Below are 19,366 nucleotides of genomic sequence, written 5' to 3' on the forward strand. Positions count from 1 at the left end.
TCTCGTCTGCATCCGCGTATTTCCTCTTTCTCTTTCGCTCCCGTTCGCTTGCCCGGTGCTGACACCTGACGGAACGCGTTTTAAACCTCGACGCTATTCAAAATTACCGCTAGACAACATCGAGTACATTACAAAGTGAATTTGGATCGGATTAAATAGATGCGAATGAGATTTCGATCTCGATACGAATTATCAGAGATGTCGAAGTAAACCAATCACCTGCGTAACAAACAGGATCTCGGTTCGCAGGAGATTAAATCCTTTGTATCTCATCGATGATTTATTTTGTGCGTTTGCTGTTTCGAGAGCGTTGCTTCGAAAGGGTTCATTCGGCATGCCAGAGGGCGCAAGAACGTCACGAATCATTGACTGCGTCGGTAATTCAGGTCGTTCGACGCGAAATCCTATACAGTGATTGGTCTATTCCAATGCGTCGTCAGTGATCGTAGTCGATCGATAGCGTCAAAGTCGCTGGTTGCAAATGCTGCGTATTTTCTCTCGTCTCGGGTAGGAATTTTGTTTTTTTTCTGTATAAATCGAGTGTCACGAACCAACGCTTCAGTCGCTTGACTGGAAACTATTTGGCGAGTTCACGGAATGATTAATTTCTGAGGTAAATTACTGTATTTTGTAAGTTTCTGATCCGAATGACAGTTGCAACGTTGAAGTTGTGAATGCACTTTTCCGCATTCTTTTGTCGATCTATCGAGATAAAAGATCGCATCGTTTCTGCGAACCTAACCTCTTTGATGTCTCTTGGTTCGAGCAGGAACATCTGACGTTGTCGTGATATCGCGAACGTTATCATTCTGTAGAAAATGGCCTGGCTGTTTCCATGGAAGAAAAACCAGAAGGTCGAAGATAATGGTACCGAGGAAGACGATGGGGAATACATATTTGTCGAGAAGAAGAGGCAAGCACCGTTACCGCCGCCTCAACCTGACCAAAGCGGACCCGGATATCCAACCGGAAGCTTGTATCCATACATCCCACCAGTTGCAGAATATTCTTCGATGACAATCGATCCAGCGGCTAATCAGGGGGAGAGTACGCGTTTTATAAATGATATCCCGTTCAAATTGTGTAAACGTTTGAACGTCTTGATAAACAATGACTTCGAGATTGATAGGCTCAGAATTAACGAAATCTTGACGTTTATACAGAGAATAGAGTCCAACGATTACAGTTACAGTTTTTCAGTGGAGGAAGGTGTCACAGCTGAGATGAATAGTATGAATGATCAGTGACCGCGTTGAATGAATACTCGAGGTATATTCGTATGAATTTACTCAGTCCGAACAAAACGAATATGTCCGTGTCTGTTCCAACGAAAGAACGTTTATTTAAATCTCGAAGAAACAGGTGTAACGCCGATCATCTGTTCACACTAGAATATCGATTCACGGGTAACAGTAAGCTTACATTATCATGCGCCATGACCTTACGTATATGTACATATATCTGTAACATAATGTAGTTTGAAAATTTTGTCCCCTATTTTGAATAAACCTTAGATCCTAACCGTTGTAATCCACGCTGGAATTGTTTTGTTATCATTGTCCCCCAGACACTGGACTAGCGTTTACACTATCGCAGATAAATACAAACGATGCCGACGGTAGCGACGATAATGAAAAAGGGCATCCAGGTCCTTAGAAATGCTGGAAAACTAAAGACAGAAGACTAGGTGAACGACGTACGCGACGGAGGCCGTCGTTGTCAATGGTTACCTCGTATATTTGCCGTGAAGTAGAATCAGAAACGCTAACTTCACCATGTTCCAATCATTGGCATTGTCGTATGACATTAAATTCAACGCAGTCGCCACGTGCGAGTGACAGTTGTCGCAACATAAATTGTGCTGTGAAATAAAGCAATGTCTACGCATTATCGATCGCAAATCATTCAATTCTCGGCGAGACACTGACCATTCTTTTCTTATAAATTTCACTGGCTTCCGCTACTGCAGAGTCCCATCCCGGAATGCCTCCTTTCGCTTTACCATAGTCCAATTGCCAATATTTTGTAGGTTTCCCAAATGCCATGTTGTCCTCCGACACATGATATGGACCCGCGAAATCTCTTATCACGCCGGTAGAGGTGGCGATGCCCATATGACCGATAAACGGCAAAAAATACCTTGCAAAATGCAAATGAACGTGACAACGACGATGAACCGATTAAAACAATGTCGGAGAAGTATAGTAGCGAAACAATTCGAGGAAGACTCAAGCGACTCCATGATTAGCATTGCCAGACAAGTTGTTAGAGGTTATCTCGCGCCAGTTTACTCACGACAAGATCGGCAACGGAGTCCAAACTATGCAGAACGGGAATCTTTGTCTGGACGGATTGATTATAAGATCCATGCTTGACGCATCGTCCGAATAATGCTGCTCGTCGCTTGGTAAATCCGGATCATTCATAGTCTGTTTTGACAGTGCAGTGCAAACTCCCACCAAAATTTCTACAGTCTAAGACGCAAGCAATACCAAGATTTTTATGTCGCAACGCATCTTTACCGACCGTGCATTCAGAAACTGATTTTTTAGTACACACGCGTCCACAAGTTTTTTAGCGCTCGTTCTACGCATGCGTAGAGAAGGACGTACCTGATCGCGATAAAGTTGCAATATTTTTGCAAAATTTAGAACGGCCATTGAAAAACATTGCATAACACTGGTTCGATATTGTACAGAAGATATGAAAAAATTGGCACTTACCCTGAAAACGAAAAATTTCTTCTCATTCCAACGATTCTAATGATTTACCAGCTACTACATTCCGAATGACCATCGGAAAAAAATACACACATGCGCAGTGATGAACATGTTCCATAGCGGTTCGCACTGTTGCAATCCGAGTTATGGATCACTAATTTCCAGTTTTTCAATTTCGAGAAAACCATTACGAGTCATGAAGGTACGTAGAATTTTTTAAATCGTTTAGAATTTTATTCGAACCATGCCAAGGGACTACGATTCTTGGTATGTAATAAAAAGCCGGACCAGTCTTCCTCCGATGTTTTATACGTCCCTCGATTTACTTACTGTCTTACCGATCGTTTTCGAGGCTCGCCGACACGATCGTTACCGACCGAAAATTACGTAAAATTTTTGTTCGAAAGTTCAAAGAGAGGCATTCGAGACTGAACGCGCAGGATACCATAAAAATGCTTTATACCGTGATAAGAAGGTACGTAACAGTGTTGCGACTAATGAAATTACGAGAGTAATCGTGATAGGTTTCTCGAGAGACAGAAGAACATTTTCTTCCGTCGGAAGAAGATGCATCGTCGCTTTCGACTCGGTGAGTACCTAAGCATTGCTGGGATCTAGAGACTGCTCGTTGCTCGATATGAACGATCAGTCGGATAAGAGTGCGTGGATGTCATGTGCGTGTGCGAGCGGCGAGGGGGCAAATAGGGGGTGCATCGTTAACAGAGGGTTTCTTTGCAAGCACTACCGACCCTGCTATGCTGGTTGGTGGTTGCATATGCCGAAGGCGACGTTGTCCGCAATGAAGACATCTGCGGTGCTCAGAACGGACGTCGGCTGTATCTCGAGCTTGGAGAGAAGGGGATCCTGTACGCAAAGAACGTGTCGTTCGCGAGGACCGAGGCGAGACAGGATGGTTCGCGAATTTACACGAACAACAGTTCGCACGCTCAGTGTACCCTAGAGCTGGTAACGTGCCCGTCTTGCGTGATCATCGTCACTTTTCAAAGTATCGCGCTGTCTCACCATTGCGGCGATGGCAGCGTCACGATGGACAGCCCATGCAGGTATAACAATCAACCACCTCGTACTACAGGTGACCCAGTATTCAGGGTACCGTGTCTGTGCATGGCTCACCACTTATACTTCTCGTCTGTATATCCATACTCATTTGTGCTCAAGATAATTCGTTGTATTTCCAGGTGCGACTACGTGTGGATCTCGGAACCGCCTTACGAAGACGTGTCCGGGACACCGTTTTGCGGCCTGTACGCGCCGATCACGTATAGGTCGAGTACGAGGACTCTGTCGATTACTCTTCTCTACAGTGAGTCGAGGAAGCACGCGTTCACGTTGGAGTACACAGCAGAGAGTAAGAGAGAGGAAAAGATCGCAAAATCACACACACACACATGCTAAGCTTCGTTTGCTAGTGTTCTGATCACGATTTGGTTTTGTAGGAAATAGGTTGCACCTGAGAGGTACAGAGCTGACGGGACAAAACGCGAAAGGGTTAAACAACACCGGCGGCGGGATTCTGACGTCCCCGTTCTTCCCTGCACGTTACCCCCGTGATTTGGGCTTGGAGTATGTGGTCGCGTGTCCGAGCGAAGCACCGTCCTGTCGTATCAGGTTGCTTTTCAGCGATTTTCAGCTGGCGACTGTGTCGATAATGGAGGTAGATCGCGCGACTGTGTTGACCTTTTTCGATTTCAGCTAACTACTGGGTTTGAAAATTTAGTTCTACGATTGGAACGGGCAAAGGTTGGACGTCAGCAGCGGCGCGAGGTTTCGTCCTCCAGTGATCGTGAGCTCTGGACCATCGTTGCTGATACGTTTCTACGCAAACGGCGGCACTGGCCTAGGATACAAAGCTTTCTACTCGTTCGTAATCGGCAACGCATTCGACAAGTCTGTGCAGCCGATCACTGATTGCGGCGGCTATGTGGAGAACCTCGGTGGTGCTATCACTATGATGGATATGGTTGGCGAGGGTGTCAAGACCTACGATTGCGTTTGGCTGATCAGACCGCCGAAGAACTTTCTGCACGCGAAGACGCACATGTACCTGAAGGTTGTCGCCTTCGCGGACATGGGTATGCAACATTTACGGTTCCTCTTAAGCATTCCATGATCCGTTACCTAAAAGCCGTTCTTTCAGCCGGCAACACAGAACTGATTGTGAGACAGGGCCCAACATCTGCTTTGCTGCCGCTCGAGATTTTGAGACATCCAGCGACTCAAGTACAGCCACCCAGATATAGGGAACACGTCGCTCCTGTGACCAGCGGTTTCCACGTCAGCCTTAGGGGAACGTTTGGTTCTCTCTCTCACCTGGCGATAGCCTATGCAGCTTTCAGCTACATGGGTAAGTAAACGATTCGTGTAGGAATCGTCTTCGCACGCTCGCAACTTTATTATCGAATTTTCAGACTGTTTCGCGGGCTCCGATTTCCTCTGTCGAAACCACAGATGCATACCCAACCAGTTGAACTGCGACGGCTTCGACCACTGCGGCGATGACAGCGACGAGCCGGCGACCTGTTTTCGAGGTAAATTAGCTACTAAGCTAACGCTTCTAGTTGTCGAACTTACTGTTTAATTGTAAATTGTATTTTTTGAGATTGGGAGTTGGAGCCTCAAGACCGTAAATGGCACTCGAACAAGGCAAACTATTATTTCCCAAAGATCGACCGTTATCCTGACCTGAAGACAGCTACTCTCGTGTTCGTCGCAAGCAGTCTTGGACTGATTGTTCTGATCTCAGCGTTGATTGTTCTACTGTATAAGATGGGGGCCAGGGCGAGACAGCAGAGGGAATTACAGTCGCGGCTGCAAACAATTAGTGAACTGTTAGGTAGGGGCGCGATCGGCGAATAGTGGTCGATACTTTACCATTACTTTGGACAGTATTCGACATTGCAGACGGTGCACGAATCGACGAGATCGCGGTGACGGACGACCCGCCAGTCTATGAAGCGCCTCCTGGCTATGATGAGGTCGTTAAGCTGGGTCTCGATTCGGAGATCTTGTCACGGAAGAAGAAGAAAACATGCGATCAAGACTCACGCGGAACAAGCTCTCCGGGACACAGCTGCTCGTGAGTGATCTCCAGTCTAAGGATACACGTAACTGTCTTCTACTGTTCCGCACGAATGGGTTTACAAACCGATTTCTCCATGAGGATGGAGCGGTCGTCGGAATGTTCGACGGCGGGTGGGGCGAGCACCAGTCGGGGAAACCGATTGACAATGCCGATTCCAATCAACGAGGGTGAAGGCGATGCGAATGCCAGTTCGAGCCCTCCGAAGCGCATCAACTATCTGCCGGACAGTCCGCCACCGCCGTACGTCACGCCTCCAGGATCGATATCGCGACACTTTGGCTTTGCAAATCTTTTCCGTGCACGTGAGTACCCTTGATGTGTATCTCTCAACATCCTTTATCGCAAAAATTGTTTGCAGGCGACAGACGGGACGAGGACAGTCGAGAAGATCGAGGCGAGTTGGAGACTGGTCGCGACGAGGAAGACGGCATTGGAAGTAGAGGAAGAGAGTGGACGCGTCGGTCGGGGGCGTTTTCTGTTTCTCTGACGGACAGCTGCGATCAATCAACATCAGAGATGCTGGTCCGGTCATCACTGTCTATCGACGCCGACCTTCTCGGTGCGTATGTTCGAAATCGTGAGATTTCGAGTTCGATTCGCACGGCCGATGCGTCCTGTGATTCGCAGCCCAGGAGCTCGCGCGTTGCCTTGACCGACACCGAGCCGGAATGCGGCGAAAGAGGGCAAGACAGCGAGCTGGCCAGGGGGGAAACAGCCGCTTCCAAGGAACAGGCAGTCGAGAAACCAGCGCAATCTCTGGCAGCCGAGCAGGAGCAAGAGCCAGAACACGAACAAGTCGCGGTCGAGGTCGCAGCTAGCCCGGACGACGCTCAGCAGCTCGGATGTTGTTGCGAGGGTGCTTGCGGATGCGCGACCATTCGCAATGTCGACGTCACTCATCCCTGGCCGCCGATCCGCCGCGTTTCCGTTCTTCGAAACGAACTCGAATCGGAACCGAATCAATTGACAGAATCTGTACCTACGGCAGTGGCGGAACGAGACCAGGATGAGACAGACTTCTATCGTTCGAAGAACGCGATCGTCAGACTGCTCGGCTCTAGAGCCGGAAGATGGCAATGCGGAAGTGCTAGCTCCACGACCGCTTCCTCACCCTGCGGCACCTTCAAGAGACCCTCGAGAATGTTCTCGCTTCGTTCTCGCGACGGCCACGTCGGCAGATTTGGAGGCATGGGATCTACCAGCAGCTACGAAAAGCTGAGCAATGTCGACTTTGAGATTGGTCACAGAACCCTGCTGCACGTCTCGGACCCGACCCTGATCGACTCCACCAACCAACGATTTCACGCCAGAAGGTACTCCAGCTGCGACATAGAAAGCCTTTGCGAGGGAATCAGGGCTCTGGACGGAGTTCTAAGCCACGGCAGTTACACGGCGGTGACGCATGGTCGCAATCAGTCGGTCACTATTATGCTGTTCGGTACGCCAAAACACGGAATGATTAAAAAACGAATCAGCAAAGAGGACCTTGTCAGGCAGCAGGTGGATCAGCTCGCTTGCGCCAGTTCGGACGTTCTTCCCTGTTCCAACTGATACCGGTATGGATACATGTCTCCGAGACAAATGAAACTGGTACAGTAATACCGCAACTCCTACAAGGTTTCCGCAACGCAGCTTCCTAAGTACTCGAGGCCAGCGACAAAAATTGTTTTGATCCCATTGCATTAAGATTCACTGCGAAGTTGAATACACATTAAAATGATGTGGATACAAATGGTTGCCAAAGAAGGCGGAAAAGTGACGAGCAAGAGTTGAGATATTACTATGTTGCTGAAGAATCGTGCGTTAAACGTGTTGCTTGCAAAAAATGTTTTATTGTTTGTAGACGCGTCGCTTTGAAACGCAAACGACGCGGTCCCTATAAACCGTTCTATATATACTCTGTTGGAGTTTTATCCTTTTGTCGTTGCGCGCCATCGTTGCTAATAGAGAACGACTAAAGACGTAGTAAAATATATTCTCTCTGCCGGTATCGCGGACGTCCCGGTGCATGCGCGCGCGCGCTCGCTGGCTCGTTCGCATGCAAATACGTTTATGTGTATATCTAGACTCTTACGGGTAAAACGAAGATATGAAGGTCTTTAGAACTTAAGAATTCTTCGATATGCTCGACGATTCTTTTCGACGGTGGACGGGGTCTCGAGATACGGACACGAGAACGTGGGCTCACACGAGCACGCACACGCGCCGATCGAATTTGGCACTTTGGTACTCGTTGGCAAATCGAAGGTCCAGGGAGTTTCTCTCTCCGTGTCTCCTACCTGAGACAGTGACAGTACAGTTTGTACCCGCGGTCCAAACACTTGGCGGAGGAGGCGTACGAGTCGAGCCTGCTAACCTCCTGGTCGGTCACAACATAGGTACCGTTCTCGTGGTAACGCACGGTCACCTCGAACTTGCCGTCGCCGGGTGACAGCTGGAGTAGATAGAAGTAAACGTGAACGTTCGTGTCAGTCGTTTCGATCGCTTTGTTCACCCTTATAACCTTCTTCAGACGTAGCTTGGCACAGAGTTGCTTGCCTTTCTTGTCCTTGTAGACCGAGATGCGATCGTTCGCATGATCGACAAATACGCTGGCGCCCTGCTCGATGATCGGGTCGCGAGAGTTGGCGCGATCGAAGGCAGTACAGGCGCACCAGTGCGAGGATATTCCGACGTCCGAGCACCCTCTCTCGTATGGAACTGGGCCGAGCATGCTACGGCAGTCGGCACAACCCGACGGCGGACTCGCTTCACCACCGGACCAGCTTAAGACCTCCCTGAGGGTTTGGTAGAGGTCGAACGGTGAAAGCAGCCGATGCTGATTTCCGCGCAATGACGGATACAAGTCCGGTCGTTCCAGCCGGACCCACTCGGGCAGCCAGATATAAAGAAGCGGCAACCTCTCTTCGTACCAGCCAACGTACGTATTCCTGATCGCGCCCCACCGCATTCCGTGATCGCTTAGGAACACAACCATAGTCTCGTTCAACACGCCATCGCGTTCTAGTTGCTTGAATTTCTCGAGCAGCCGGTCGTCCATCGACGAGATTCCGTTCGAGCTGTCGTGGCTGACGCTGTTCGTCCAGAAGAAGCCGAAGTACGGTAGGCCGAGGAATGTTCGCGCGAATTCGACCGCGTAGTTGAGGATCCTGTCGAAGCTGACCTCGGGTCCGGTGCAATACTTTAGGCCAAACCTGAAACGTGATCGGAAGGATTCGTATCGGATTCCGTACGCCTGTATGCGATAAAATATGTCCATACCTCTTTCTCGATTTGAGCAGCCTTTCGCAGGCGAGCATGTAGGGTCGAAGGTAGTAATCGGTCGGCGGGTCCATGAAGCCGACCTTCAGATAGTTGAAGGTATTGAGGGCAGTCTCGTCCTCGCCGTAGGCAGTGGCGTAACCCGCCTGGCGGAAGTTCTGCCATAGAAAGGGACACCGGTCGAGGCCGTAAGGAACGGTAGGCTTGCATTTCGCGTAGGAATCTGTGATATTCTGACCAGTCAGAATCGCCATCAGGTTCGGGAAGGTGTTATCGGCCATCTTATTGTAGCCGTCCATACGAACGAAGCCGGTCTCACGCAGGAACTTTTCGGTGTTTGGCGCGCTGCGCAGGAAATTGAGGCGGCTGACGCTGTCGATGCCCATCATCAGGATGCTCAGCTTCCTCGACAGCGGTTCAACGGTCGTGACGGCAGTTTCGTTGCGCTGGAAACGGTCGTGCACCTTCTCCAGGCCGATCACCGCGTGCACGTTCCGGTAGATCATTTTACCGGAGGACTTCTGTGTGCAGGTGACCATCGCGGCTTCGATGCCTTCCGGCAGCGCAGTTCGTTCATCGAAGCTCTCGCAATCTTTTACCCTGGAAAACGTTCGCGTAAATTGTCGCCTTCCATTCGGTTACATTCGTCGACGTTACCTGCTCTGCTGTGGTCATGGTGGACACTCACACGATCGATGAGTCGACTTTCTCTTTCCGGGGTTTCGGCTTGCTGGTCGTATGGTGGTGCGGAGGTGCTCGCCTCGGCGGCCGCGTGAGCGAATCGTTGCCGGCCGGCTTAGGGTTGGTAGCCCGCAACACGGCCGACCAGCAACATTCTGTGCCAGGTTGAAGCGACGCGGAGTCCACGTACAGAATCACGGTGCCGTTTTCGTCGCGGGAAACACCCGTGAAAGGTATTTCGGTCGAACAGTTCTCGAATTTTTCCTTTTTGAAGTGCGGCTTGATCACGGGGTCGAGCGGCTCCTTCGCGGGCATCTGGCATCGTGGGTTCCACACCAGGTAGCCGTCCATCGTTTCTGAAAAGGTGAAACATTTCAGCATGATATCAGCTACGACGTTTCGGCTACCCGCGGCTACTAGACATTCGTTTACGACCTTCGCACGTTTCCATCTTCACCAACTATGTCAACGATTTAGTCATTTATACTTCCGTGGGAGTAAATCATCAATATGCAAGGAATAAATAATGCGAGTGATTACATCTGAATCTCCGGTTTCTCTCACGCCCGGCAGGAAAACACACGTGTGCCTAATGCGTCGTACGATATTTGCTTCACAACTTACATGGTACACAACCGTGGTTTAATAATAAATTTAATCAAAAATTAAAATTAGGCAATAATTACCTATAATCAAAGACGTGGAAATAAAATATGAAGCCAATAGCAATATCCACACTTGTTTACATTCATAAATTATCACGCAAAGAGTGTGGTACTGGCCAAAAACCTTCGGCGGTAGCATCACACACATGTTGTGTGAGCGGTCGTTAAAGTGTTAAGGAGTCCTTGTCAACCATTTACGATCGTATGTCAAATCCCAACCACCAAAGTTATTTATTTATTTTCACATCAAATATCCGGACTTTAAAAAAAGGGCTCATAAATTTTGTTTTTCCTTTTGGATCTTATATAGTACGTATTATTGTTGTAATTTATTCTGGAGCCATATTTAAGACGCGGCCGTATAAGTGTTCGGTAAAGAAATCAGATTGCTCTCATGTTAGTCAAATTTGCCCGATTTACGACTTAGGAACCAAGTAATTTATTATCAACATTTTTGAAGTCTTCTTTATCGTTATTTGCCAGACGATAACAGCACCTGTATCAATTGATGCTGAATAGTAGTATTTGTGTTTTTCATATGCAGACAATTAATTGAGATCTGGTGAATCAATCCCGGGGAGAACCATCTGACAAATGTACTTGAAGGTAACTTCTTGACAAGATAATAAATATGACAGAGATTATAGCTTTTTATACAGTCGAGAAGACCATAAAAATAATGTCTAATATTATAAATTAAAAATTTTTTCCTTCATCATTTTATTAGTCTCCTCTTCTTCATCTAATAATGTGAAGATCTTTAACCGGTAATTCCCTGCTAAATAAAAGAATTCTTACGGTTGTCATTGTCTATGCGAACACTAAATACATCGGTTTGAGCCGAACCGTTCCGTGAATGCACCGTGCCCGAACGGAAATTACATTAGAAACATTACAATTCAAAGAAGCTTAATTCACGAACAAGGCAGACGATTCTTTTTCTACCAATCCCTGTACAATTATTCCTGGGAGTCCTCTCTGTTCTTCGCGAGTCATAAATCTCGCTCTTCCGCAGGTCAACGGAACTGATAAGTTGGACGTAGTATAATTCCGACCAATCGGTGAAAGATAAATATTTATACGCTACAGATCGACATTGTGAAATTATATTTTGATAGCGCGGGAAATCGAGAGGAAGAATTTAATAGGTGGGCGATAAGGATCGGGGAGCTATAGAGTACCTTATACTGGACCAATGGAAAGGTTGTTGAGGCGCAAGATAAGCTAAAGTCAAACTTCCGCCAATGGTATTGACACTTCATCTACCAACAATTTATTTTAAAATCAAATACCGACAATAAATAAATTTCTTAGCATACTATTTACAACTGTATTAATTATAATTACAATCTATCAAATTATTTAGATCAATAGAATGTTAGAAATTCTATCAAAGTTATTATTTAAAGAAAAGAAAACGTGTAGTGTCTCTCAAGGGGCTGGTTGGAATAAAATGATTTTCTTCCTTAAAGTAAGAAACTGGCGCGAACGGAATACGGCTAAATTGTTAGATAAGTCTAATGAAGGTTTGTGCCAAGTTTCGTCCAAATCAGTACCAGGTTTCATTTTAGTCACTGAAAGTCCTATTAATAGGATTTCCGGTAAACAAAATGCGAAGTATTGGATTCGGTGTTAGCGTTAGATTCGAACGAGACCGGAAACTCGATTCTCGAGCTACTCACCTTCCCCGCTGTTGTACCATTTGTAATAGCTCGGGTGCCGCTGCTCGAACGCGTAGTCCTCGGCGGAGGAGGCGACGTAGAAACTCGTCAGGACACCGATCGACAGCAGCAGCAGCATGACCAGACCGGGTCGTCGACATATGCAGTCGACGAACCGGGACCGATGTTTCGCGATTCGCATCGTCTCGTCGTCTAACTCTCGCAGCGATTCACCTTTCCTCCTGCACCATCTCGATTCTGATATCGCGGTGTTTACGAGATACCAGCCAGCAATCATCGTTCACGCTTCGGCGGTGACAGCTGCTACCTCCGCGCAGTCCCGCGAAATCCAATCGGCCACGTACATGGAGCCGCTTTCCCGGTATCTTCACCCTCGCCCTCGACCTCACCCTCTCGCACGCGGCCTCGGCCTCGGCCTCTCGCGTCACCGATCGAATATCGAGCGTGTACACGAGATCCGTTGCACCTTTAACCCAACAACCCGGTGACCCGACGACGGCGAACAACGAATAAAACGCCCATCCGACCCTGTACACGTCGGACCGACGTAATGGGCCAATTACAATTATTAGATTAGATATGATAGGATAGAATGCGTACGAGCTACGGTTTTTTGGTGTCGAGATGCCGGCCAACCGAGAGTGTCAACACAAAACGCAATAGGTGACGACACGATAACGACGCGGGATTCCCTTTCGTTGCGTAGCTGCGAGGTCCCGTCGCGTCGACGCAAACGAATCGACCGAATCTCGCGAGCACGACTGCCGACGAACGCGACGCGCAGCAACTACCGGGGGCCGAAACGAGTCGAACGGGAACGAGCGACGACGACCAACCACAGCCAACGACGGAGATCGATGCATGCGGCATCGAGGTTGCATCTACGACGTGCGGATGCAATTGCTGCTGGGTAAACGATGTCCACGGAGATCGTTCCCCGGGTTATAACGTGCCCTCTCGTCTTCGCTCGAAGTTCAGCCCGAGTCGCTGGAACGCGCGCGCAAACCTTCTTTTTTCCCCTCCCCGGCAATGCCCAAATGACCAACGAGATCGGAAGGGAGGAACGTTTCCAGAGAGAAGGTACCACAGCGCCTAATTCGTCGTTCTCGAGTTTCTTCTACCGTCTGGAACTCCTGCTGCTCTACTCGGATTAGGCTAAGGAAGTCGGGGGCATTCTGAAACAGGGAACAGTGTGTCGGTAACAATTGCTGTCAATCGTCGTTTCGAGGCTAAGATATTCTCTCGATAACTATTCCAACTTCGAATCTGCCGAGTTGCAGTCATAGTAGAGTTGCTACTTTTTTTTTGAAAGGATTGACTCGAGCTCTGCCTTTGAAATTCGTAAATCAATGTTCTTTTTACTTGCTTCCGCCATTGCATTTATTTGTATAACGAGCGATTCTAGTTTCAAACTTCAATTTGTTACATAAGCAGTCGTTATGGTCATAGCATCGTGTTTTACGCTAATTTAATCAGCAGAACAAGACAAAGATAATGGCAAAAGTTTCACACAAAAAATGAGAGGAGATTCAGTATCTTACTTAGCTTGCATTAGTGCGAGTTTCGCTGATACTGGACAACTCGCTGGCTCCGTCGTCTAGCGTGTTCAACACTTTGAATGCCATATCACTCATATATATGATAACCGGAATTATTTGCTGAGATGTTAAAATTAACGCAACTAGTTTCAATGTGTTACAATTCCTAATTTGATATGTTAATTTAACTTTTGAATTTTAATTTCATTAAACAATATACTTTAATAATGTAAACGTCTCACTGGCTCTAGGTGGGAAGGGGGGGGGGGGGGTGCAGAGATCTTATCGATAGTTATCAAAAGAATAGTCAGCGAGATATGGTTGTCACATATGAAATGACTCCATGGCATGGAAGGATTTCGGGCCTAGAAGTTGCAGTAGTTGGAGTTTTAAACTTGTGTAGAATATCTCGAGCGGATATGCGCACGACAGGAAAGCGACAATATACTAACCGCAAACGGAACAACGTTTCTCGTCGGAACCGTCCCCGCAACCGTCGCGGCCGCTGCACGCGATTGCATCCGATCTGCATCTGCCGTTATCGCAAGCGAACGGACAATATCTTACAGAGACTCTTCCACGATTCCGCGTCCGGCATGCTCCTCTCGGCTCGTCGCTGCCGTCTCGACAGGACACCACCGCGTTGCAGAATTCATAGGCCGGCAGACACTGGCCGTTGTTGCACCTGAACGCACCCTCCGGACATTCTGCGGATTAAGTTGAATAATTATCTGAAATTCATCGCCTATGGACACCGTAACAATTTAAATCTGCAAACGGTTGCTCGAATACGTAACGACAGATCTAAGTCGGAACGAAGAACCTACGCCTGAGTAACGTGGCAACCAACGTGGCAGCCAACATGTTAATCCAACAATAGGGACTCTTCTTCCATTGATCACATAAACCAATTATTATTATCACTATTACATAACTTACTTCGTCTGTCGTTGCAGCCGATCTCGTCCTCGCCGTGGGGACAATCTCGAACGCCGTTGCAGACGGTCGCCCTCGACACGCAAGTGCCGCTTTTCCCGCATCGGAAGGCTACGGATGGACACTCTGTTTCCGGGTCGGAACATCGCTCGTCAGATCCGTCAGGGCAGTCTGATCGACCGTCGCAAACGAAAAACCAGCTGATGCAGGCACCGGAACTTCTACACTGAAAGGTGCCCGACGCGCAGCCCCTCTTTCTCGCGGTGCAAGTCGAGTTCCCTTGGAACCCGCAGTCGCAGACGCCGTCGATGCACCTGGAGTAGGGTGGTTCTTATTATTCAACCTTCTATTTTTTCTTTATGTTAGAAAATGAAGTGTGCAAAATTTCAAAACACTCGGACATCGAAAATACATCCCGTGTTAGCGTTAAAATTTTAATACTAAACCTGCGAGACTAATCAAAATGGCAGGATTAGAATCTTTATAGTTACTATGTGAACCTTGAATTAGGATCAGCGAGCCGACACTCGAGATTCGAGACGCAATCGAGACCCAAGCTGATGGGCATTGCAGCGTTTGGCTCGTGGCGGTCCGCTTTCTCGGCTGCTTTTTCTAGGTCTAGAACAGATAAAACACCGCTGAACAATATGAAACTTTACATGCCTCGTATAACTATCACCGATAAATTGTTATACACAACCAAGAAATTTTATACTTTTAGAGTTTGATAATACAGAAGGTTTTCCAACCGGTTAAAATAAATAAATACCCAAATCCCAATCGGCAATCGACTTGAGCGTCGTCGATGATTCCTCATCTTCGACCGCTTCTACAACGATGGTATCGTCGTCCTCATTGTCAGCCGGCATCGTCGAATTCTCTTGCGAATCGTCCAACGAGTTCGGCCAAGGAACCGGATCGCCTGCGATCAGGAAGAAACGATGAAGCCTGGTGTTTGAACTGAAAAATGAATCAATGATTTACCTGGTTCCACTCGTCGATGATCCTCGGACACGGAGATGCGATCCTCCTCGATCGTGGCCGTTTCCGTCGAGATTGATTGGTCGCGCAGCAGGGGCGGTCTGATCAAATTATCTGGCTTGCAAACGTCGTTCTCGCGTCGCATCGGCGCGGTGCATCGACACCGGCCAAATAAATCAGGAATCAGGAAATCACAGTGTGAGCTCTCCTGCCACAGTCTGCAGTGAGCATGATTGTAGCAGACCTCGCCAAGCTTCGCCGCTGAAACGTTTAGCGTGTTCGTCGTTTCTCTTACATCAAGACTCACGGATTCACCCATCATCGCTTACTTACGTCCCAGACAAGTATGACGACGGAACTGCAGGAAACCATGCTTGCAACCGCAAAGTCCGTCGACGCAGCCGCTGTTGGCCACCTTCAGCGAACACTGCTCGTCCACGAAGCATTCCTCGCCCAACAGCGTCGCTGTTTCATCAGAGAACGTTTCGTTGAACTGTTTCGTTCGTTGGGAACACGCGGAGGAAGCGGAACAAACTACTCTTACCCTCGAGGCACAGCGTTTCGTTGTATTGAGCAAAGTACGGTGTACAGCGACAGGTACCGAGGCGACAGTGGCTGCCGGCTATGCAGTCCTCGTTCGCGGTGCATCGGTCGCCCAGGTTGCTGCTTCCGGTCGCCGAGGAAGACATCGCGACGACGCCCTGCAATGCATCGACAGATCTCTCAATCGTTTCGTCGCTTCTAACGGGAGACACGTAAACGGAGGAGCCAAACGAATCGAACACTGCAACGGAACACCTAACAGTTGCTACTTGTATCGCTTGTCTACGCACCGTTAGCCGTTCGCAGAGAGGACCGTCGGACAAGTCGCGAGCGCGCTACGATCCGCTTCGAACGCGCTATAAAAAAGCCGAAGACAAGTTCCTGGGAAAATTGTGTCGCAATTTTTATTCATAATCAGCGATCGAGAGGGACCTGGACCGAGATCGATCAATAGTTCGATCGTATATGTATACCGATTGACACGAAGAACAGATGCGCGATAAGGATACGAAACGATTTGTCAAGTTTTCGCGGAACACGAGAAAATATCGTCGAAAAGTTCATTGAACCCGAAACGGTTGTTTAGACTCACCAAACAGTAGATCGCGATCCATGGAAAGAAAATCGTGCCACGATTTCGGAGCATCGTGCCTGGTTTGTCGACCGTGCGACACGATCTCGCGATCGTGTTGTTCCCACGGTTAATGGACCTGCTCGGCTTGCTCGCGAGGATCCGCGCGAACGAGACCGATCCTGGATCAAGCGTTATCCACGCGTGCTTCGACATCGCTGAGCGCAGACTGAGCGGGACCCGACGCCTTTCGGGCCCCGACGCCTTTCGGACCCCGATGGAAAAGCGAACGCAACATCTCTCTGTCTTTCTTACTCGTTCTCTCTCTTTCTTTCTTCCTATGTCCCCTCTTTACCTCGGTCTCGGTCTCGGTCACGGTCTCGGTCCCCGGCTGCAAGCTTGGATTCTTCCTCCGAATTGTTTCCCTTCCGCGAGAATTTACATTTTTCCGCGTAACTTTGAACGCGATCTCAAGATTGTTCGAGCTTCCGTAAGAAGATTACTTCGCGGGGTTCTAAGCGAGACCGGTTAGACGCGCACGCGAGTTCCCGAGGTAACGAGCGCGAAGAAGGGGAGAGGAAACGGACGTAGAACCAGCAGGGCCGTGGCGATCCTAATTTTCGAGCAGCGACTGGCTCCCCGACTTCTTCGGGAACTTTGTGGCTCATTGGTATGCAAAACAGAGACGGCGTCGGCTTCTATTCAGTCGCGGTTTGCAGTTGTCGAATCGTGTCGCGTCGCAGTGGCTGATCGCCGCCGCGGTTGATCGTTATGGGAGATCGGTATGGCTGGCGGCTTGATGGCGCGACGGCGCATCGGCGCATCCGCGCGCGAGATCTTACATTATCCAATTCATTTGACGCGCTGCCTATACCCAACGACCGCGTCACTTCCGGTCTTGTCCGTTGGTTTCGCCCGTAGATGGGACGTACGAGGCAAGTATGAAAACCGTGGCGAGTGGGAAGCGGAAAAAGGAAAGAGAAACGAGGAAAGGGGAACGAGCGTGCACCGTTCGAGTAACAGGAAGCGGCGCGATCAACTACGTCGGAATGTAAATTGAGGATCGACCGAGGCTCTCGAACAAAAGAAAAGGTTGCCACGAGTGGCTCCGTGTAGAGGTGCAGAGAGACGCCTCCGGCGAGAGGTAAAGGACCCCCAAGGAAGTCCCGTAAAACCGTGCAAGGTGCAGCCCGATCGAAATTCGAGGCTGCCCGTCCGCAACCTTTGATTGCGCCGTCGCTTTCCACCCTTCCGATTCAATTCTCACGATGGAAAATGTCGGGAGAATAAATTCCTAACGATCCCAGATGAAGAGGAATGGTCTGGAGAATTCTGGAACGTCCACTGCTCAGCCCTTGTAATCTAAAGCAACCGATAAGAGAAATCGAGATACAGTAATATATAACTACTGGTACAACTGAGAGGAGGGGCAGTGAGTCTATATGAAAAAATGAAACAAAGAATGCTGAATTAGCAAACTCGTTTTTTCGAAAATAGCTCCCCAAATCAAACAATTATATTTTCCATTTTTCTCTTATTTTTTCATATTGAATCACCCTCTCCCGAATTGTGCTACCAATTACATAATACCTTACATATCATGATAATAGATATAACAACCAAAGATATAGATCAAGGACTAGATCAAAGAGAGAGTTCCGATCCATGTGTTACCGCGAGAAAGAATTGTTTTTTATTCGCGATCGACCTCGAAATTGACGTCTATTATCATTACCAATGATTTGATATCTTTCCTAATTTATCTCCGCCGCCACGGATGCGTTCCCATTACGCGTCGTTATCTGGCCAAGTATCTGGAAATTATGCGCTAACGACGACATTACCGCCCATTCTGATCTTCGTTCGTTCCATCGCTCATCCTTGCTTCCACAGCTCTTTATTCTCTTGGTATTAATTAGGCCTCCGGTTATTAATTTTTGCAGTGTGCGCATTTGCTTCCTTTCCTCGTTCCTACATTGTGAGACCTCCCGAGACCTTGCGAGACCCCGCGAGACGACCGTGGGTTCCCTCGCATAATTTCTGTGCATGCAACGGGAACATCTTATGCATCGGGAGCACCGAAATTTGTCGATCTTAATTAAGATGCCGGGATGAACAATTTTCACGTAGAATACATTCCATACTTCTTCGAGATTTCGACGCATAGTTAGGTTCTCAATTCATGTGGATCGTGTTAAATGATAGGAAGGTGTTGATGGAACTGAAGAATTTCTGATCCGCATGTGGTGATAGCGATATATGTAATAAATAGAGATAATTATGACACAGATTGAAATGTAAATGATCATTACGACTTGTTTAAGTTCAAGAAGATTACATTTGAACTATTGGTTCATGAGTTATTCCATCTTCCAGAAATTTCGCTTGCCGAGTTATATAAACAATTCATATAAGGAAAGTGGTATGAAATAAAGAGTAATATAGTTAAATAGATATTCGGAGCGTGCAGAAGTATTGAGGAGATTCTCCTGCATCAATGTCATACCAAAACAATTTTATTTATTATTGCAAATACATAGAATGGATGATTCTTACCGCTTCGTCATAAGATAGAACATAAAATCCGACAAGAATTAGTTGGTGTTTTGATAATAGTTGCGCCGCTTGTGGCGGAAAAATGAAGCTCCTTTCATAGTCTGTACAGCGCCAATCAGTAAATGGCAA

The 19,366-nt window shown here is 48.0% G+C and overlaps 5 protein-coding genes across 8 annotated transcripts; 2 read left to right on the forward strand and 3 right to left on the reverse strand.

The window, feature by feature from the left end:
• The first annotated feature begins 317 nt into the window (after nt 1-317).
• Nucleotides 318-1,526, forward strand: LOC144474777 (uncharacterized). 2 transcript variants are annotated; one of them, XM_078190040.1, is made up of 2 exons: nt 318-613; nt 816-1,526. In XM_078190040.1, exon 2 carries the CDS (start codon nt 819-821, stop codon nt 1,245-1,247), a length of 429 nt encoding a protein of 142 aa, XP_078046166.1. In that variant the 5' UTR covers nt 318-613; nt 816-818; the 3' UTR covers nt 1,248-1,526. The 2 variants fall into 2 exon arrangements, with proteins under 2 accessions (XP_078046166.1, XP_078046165.1); XM_078190039.1 differs by having other exon boundaries at nt 400-613; nt 770-1,526.
• On the reverse strand, nt 1,349-2,490 carry LOC144474776 (transmembrane protein 222). Of its 2 annotated transcripts, XR_013494786.1 has the most exons (5): nt 2,296-2,490; nt 1,929-2,139; nt 1,731-1,861; nt 1,523-1,669; nt 1,349-1,461 (listed from the first exon to the last, which is right to left on the reverse strand). XR_013494786.1 is itself a non-coding variant. In XM_078190038.1 (4 exons), exons 1-4 carry the CDS (start codon nt 2,424-2,426, stop codon nt 1,588-1,590), a joined length of 555 nt encoding a protein of 184 aa, XP_078046164.1. In that variant the 5' UTR covers nt 2,427-2,490; the 3' UTR covers nt 1,349-1,587. The 2 variants fall into 2 exon arrangements, 1 of the variants encoding a protein (XP_078046164.1); XM_078190038.1 differs by having other exon boundaries at nt 1,349-1,669.
• A 775-nt stretch (nt 2,491-3,265) lies between these two features.
• Nucleotides 3,266-7,723, forward strand: Culd (CUB and LDLa domain). Of its 2 annotated transcripts, none has more exons than XM_078189864.1 (11): nt 3,266-3,309; nt 3,460-3,784; nt 3,920-4,089; nt 4,178-4,395; nt 4,459-4,813; nt 4,879-5,085; nt 5,150-5,269; nt 5,341-5,574; nt 5,628-5,817; nt 5,902-6,125; nt 6,182-7,723. In XM_078189864.1, the coding sequence occupies exons 1-11, from the start codon at nt 3,288-3,290 to the stop codon at nt 7,372-7,374; spliced, it is 3,258 nt and encodes a 1,085-aa protein (XP_078045990.1). In that variant the 5' UTR covers nt 3,266-3,287; the 3' UTR covers nt 7,375-7,723. The 2 variants fall into 2 exon arrangements, with proteins under 2 accessions (XP_078045990.1, XP_078045991.1); XM_078189865.1 differs by having other exon boundaries at nt 5,643-5,817.
• A 154-nt stretch (nt 7,724-7,877) lies between these two features.
• On the reverse strand, nt 7,878-13,153 carry LOC144474710 (uncharacterized). Its single transcript, XM_078189866.1, has 4 exons — nt 12,113-13,153; nt 9,773-10,121; nt 9,085-9,684; nt 7,878-9,017 (listed from the first exon to the last, which is right to left on the reverse strand). The coding sequence occupies exons 1-4, from the start codon at nt 12,387-12,389 to the stop codon at nt 8,099-8,101; spliced, it is 2,145 nt and encodes a 714-aa protein (XP_078045992.1). The 5' UTR covers nt 12,390-13,153; the 3' UTR covers nt 7,878-8,098.
• A 23-nt stretch (nt 13,154-13,176) lies between these two features.
• Impe1 (Ecdysone-inducible gene E1) lies at nt 13,177-16,984 on the reverse strand. Its single transcript, XM_078189868.1, has 9 exons — nt 16,703-16,984; nt 16,112-16,268; nt 15,901-16,032; nt 15,571-15,828; nt 15,356-15,508; nt 15,087-15,204; nt 14,590-14,900; nt 14,103-14,357; nt 13,177-13,287 (listed from the first exon to the last, which is right to left on the reverse strand). Exons 1-9 carry the CDS (start codon nt 16,895-16,897, stop codon nt 13,268-13,270), a joined length of 1,599 nt encoding a protein of 532 aa, XP_078045994.1. The 5' UTR covers nt 16,898-16,984; the 3' UTR covers nt 13,177-13,267.
• Between the last annotated feature and the right edge of the window lie 2,382 nt (nt 16,985-19,366).

This window comes from Augochlora pura, chromosome 9 (assembly GCF_028453695.1).
Source record: "Augochlora pura isolate Apur16 chromosome 9, APUR_v2.2.1, whole genome shotgun sequence".
NCBI lineage: Eukaryota > Metazoa > Arthropoda > Insecta > Hymenoptera > Halictidae > Augochlora > Augochlora pura.

Coding starts and splice junctions, on each gene's coding strand:
- Culd (XM_078189864.1), top strand. CDS start 3,288: ATGCATCGTCGCTTTCGACTCG. Junction 3,785..3,919: donor ACGATGGACAGCCCATGCAG/GTATAACAATCA, acceptor TTGTATTTCCAG/GTGCGACTACGTGTGGATCT. Junction 5,818..5,901: donor TCTCCGGGACACAGCTGCTC/GTGAGTGATCTC, acceptor TTTCTCCATGAG/GATGGAGCGGTCGTCGGAAT.
- LOC144474776 (XM_078190038.1), bottom strand. CDS start 2,426: ATGAATGATCCGGATTTACCAAGCGACGAGCAGCATTATTCGGACGAT. Junction 2,140..2,295: donor ACTCCGTTGCCGATCTTGTC/GTGAGTAAACTG, acceptor GCATTTTGCAAG/GTATTTTTTGCCGTTTATCG. Junction 1,670..1,730: donor CTTCACGGCAAATATACGAG/GTAACCATTGAC, acceptor TTCTGTCTTTAG/TTTTCCAGCATTTCTAAGGA.
- Impe1 (XM_078189868.1), bottom strand. CDS start 16,897: ATGTCGAAGCACGCGTGGATAACGCTTGATCCAGGATCGGTCTCGTTC. Junction 15,205..15,355: donor GATTGCCGATTGGGATTTGG/GTATTTATTTAT, acceptor TATCTGTTCTAG/ACCTAGAAAAAGCAGCCGAG. Junction 13,288..14,102: donor GAAACGTTGTTCCGTTTGCG/GTTAGTATATTG, acceptor TCCCTGTTTCAG/AATGCCCCCGACTTCCTTAG.
- LOC144474777 (XM_078190040.1), top strand. CDS start 819: ATGGCCTGGCTGTTTCCATGGAAGAAAAACCAGAAGGTCGAAGATAAT.
- LOC144474710 (XM_078189866.1), bottom strand. CDS start 12,389: ATGATTGCTGGCTGGTATCTCGTAAACACCGCGATATCAGAATCGAGA. Junction 10,122..12,112: donor ATGGTACAACAGCGGGGAAG/GTGAGTAGCTCG, acceptor TCACCTTTTCAG/AAACGATGGACGGCTACCTG. Junction 9,018..9,084: donor CTGCTCAAATCGAGAAAGAG/GTATGGACATAT, acceptor ATCACGTTTCAG/GTTTGGCCTAAAGTATTGCA.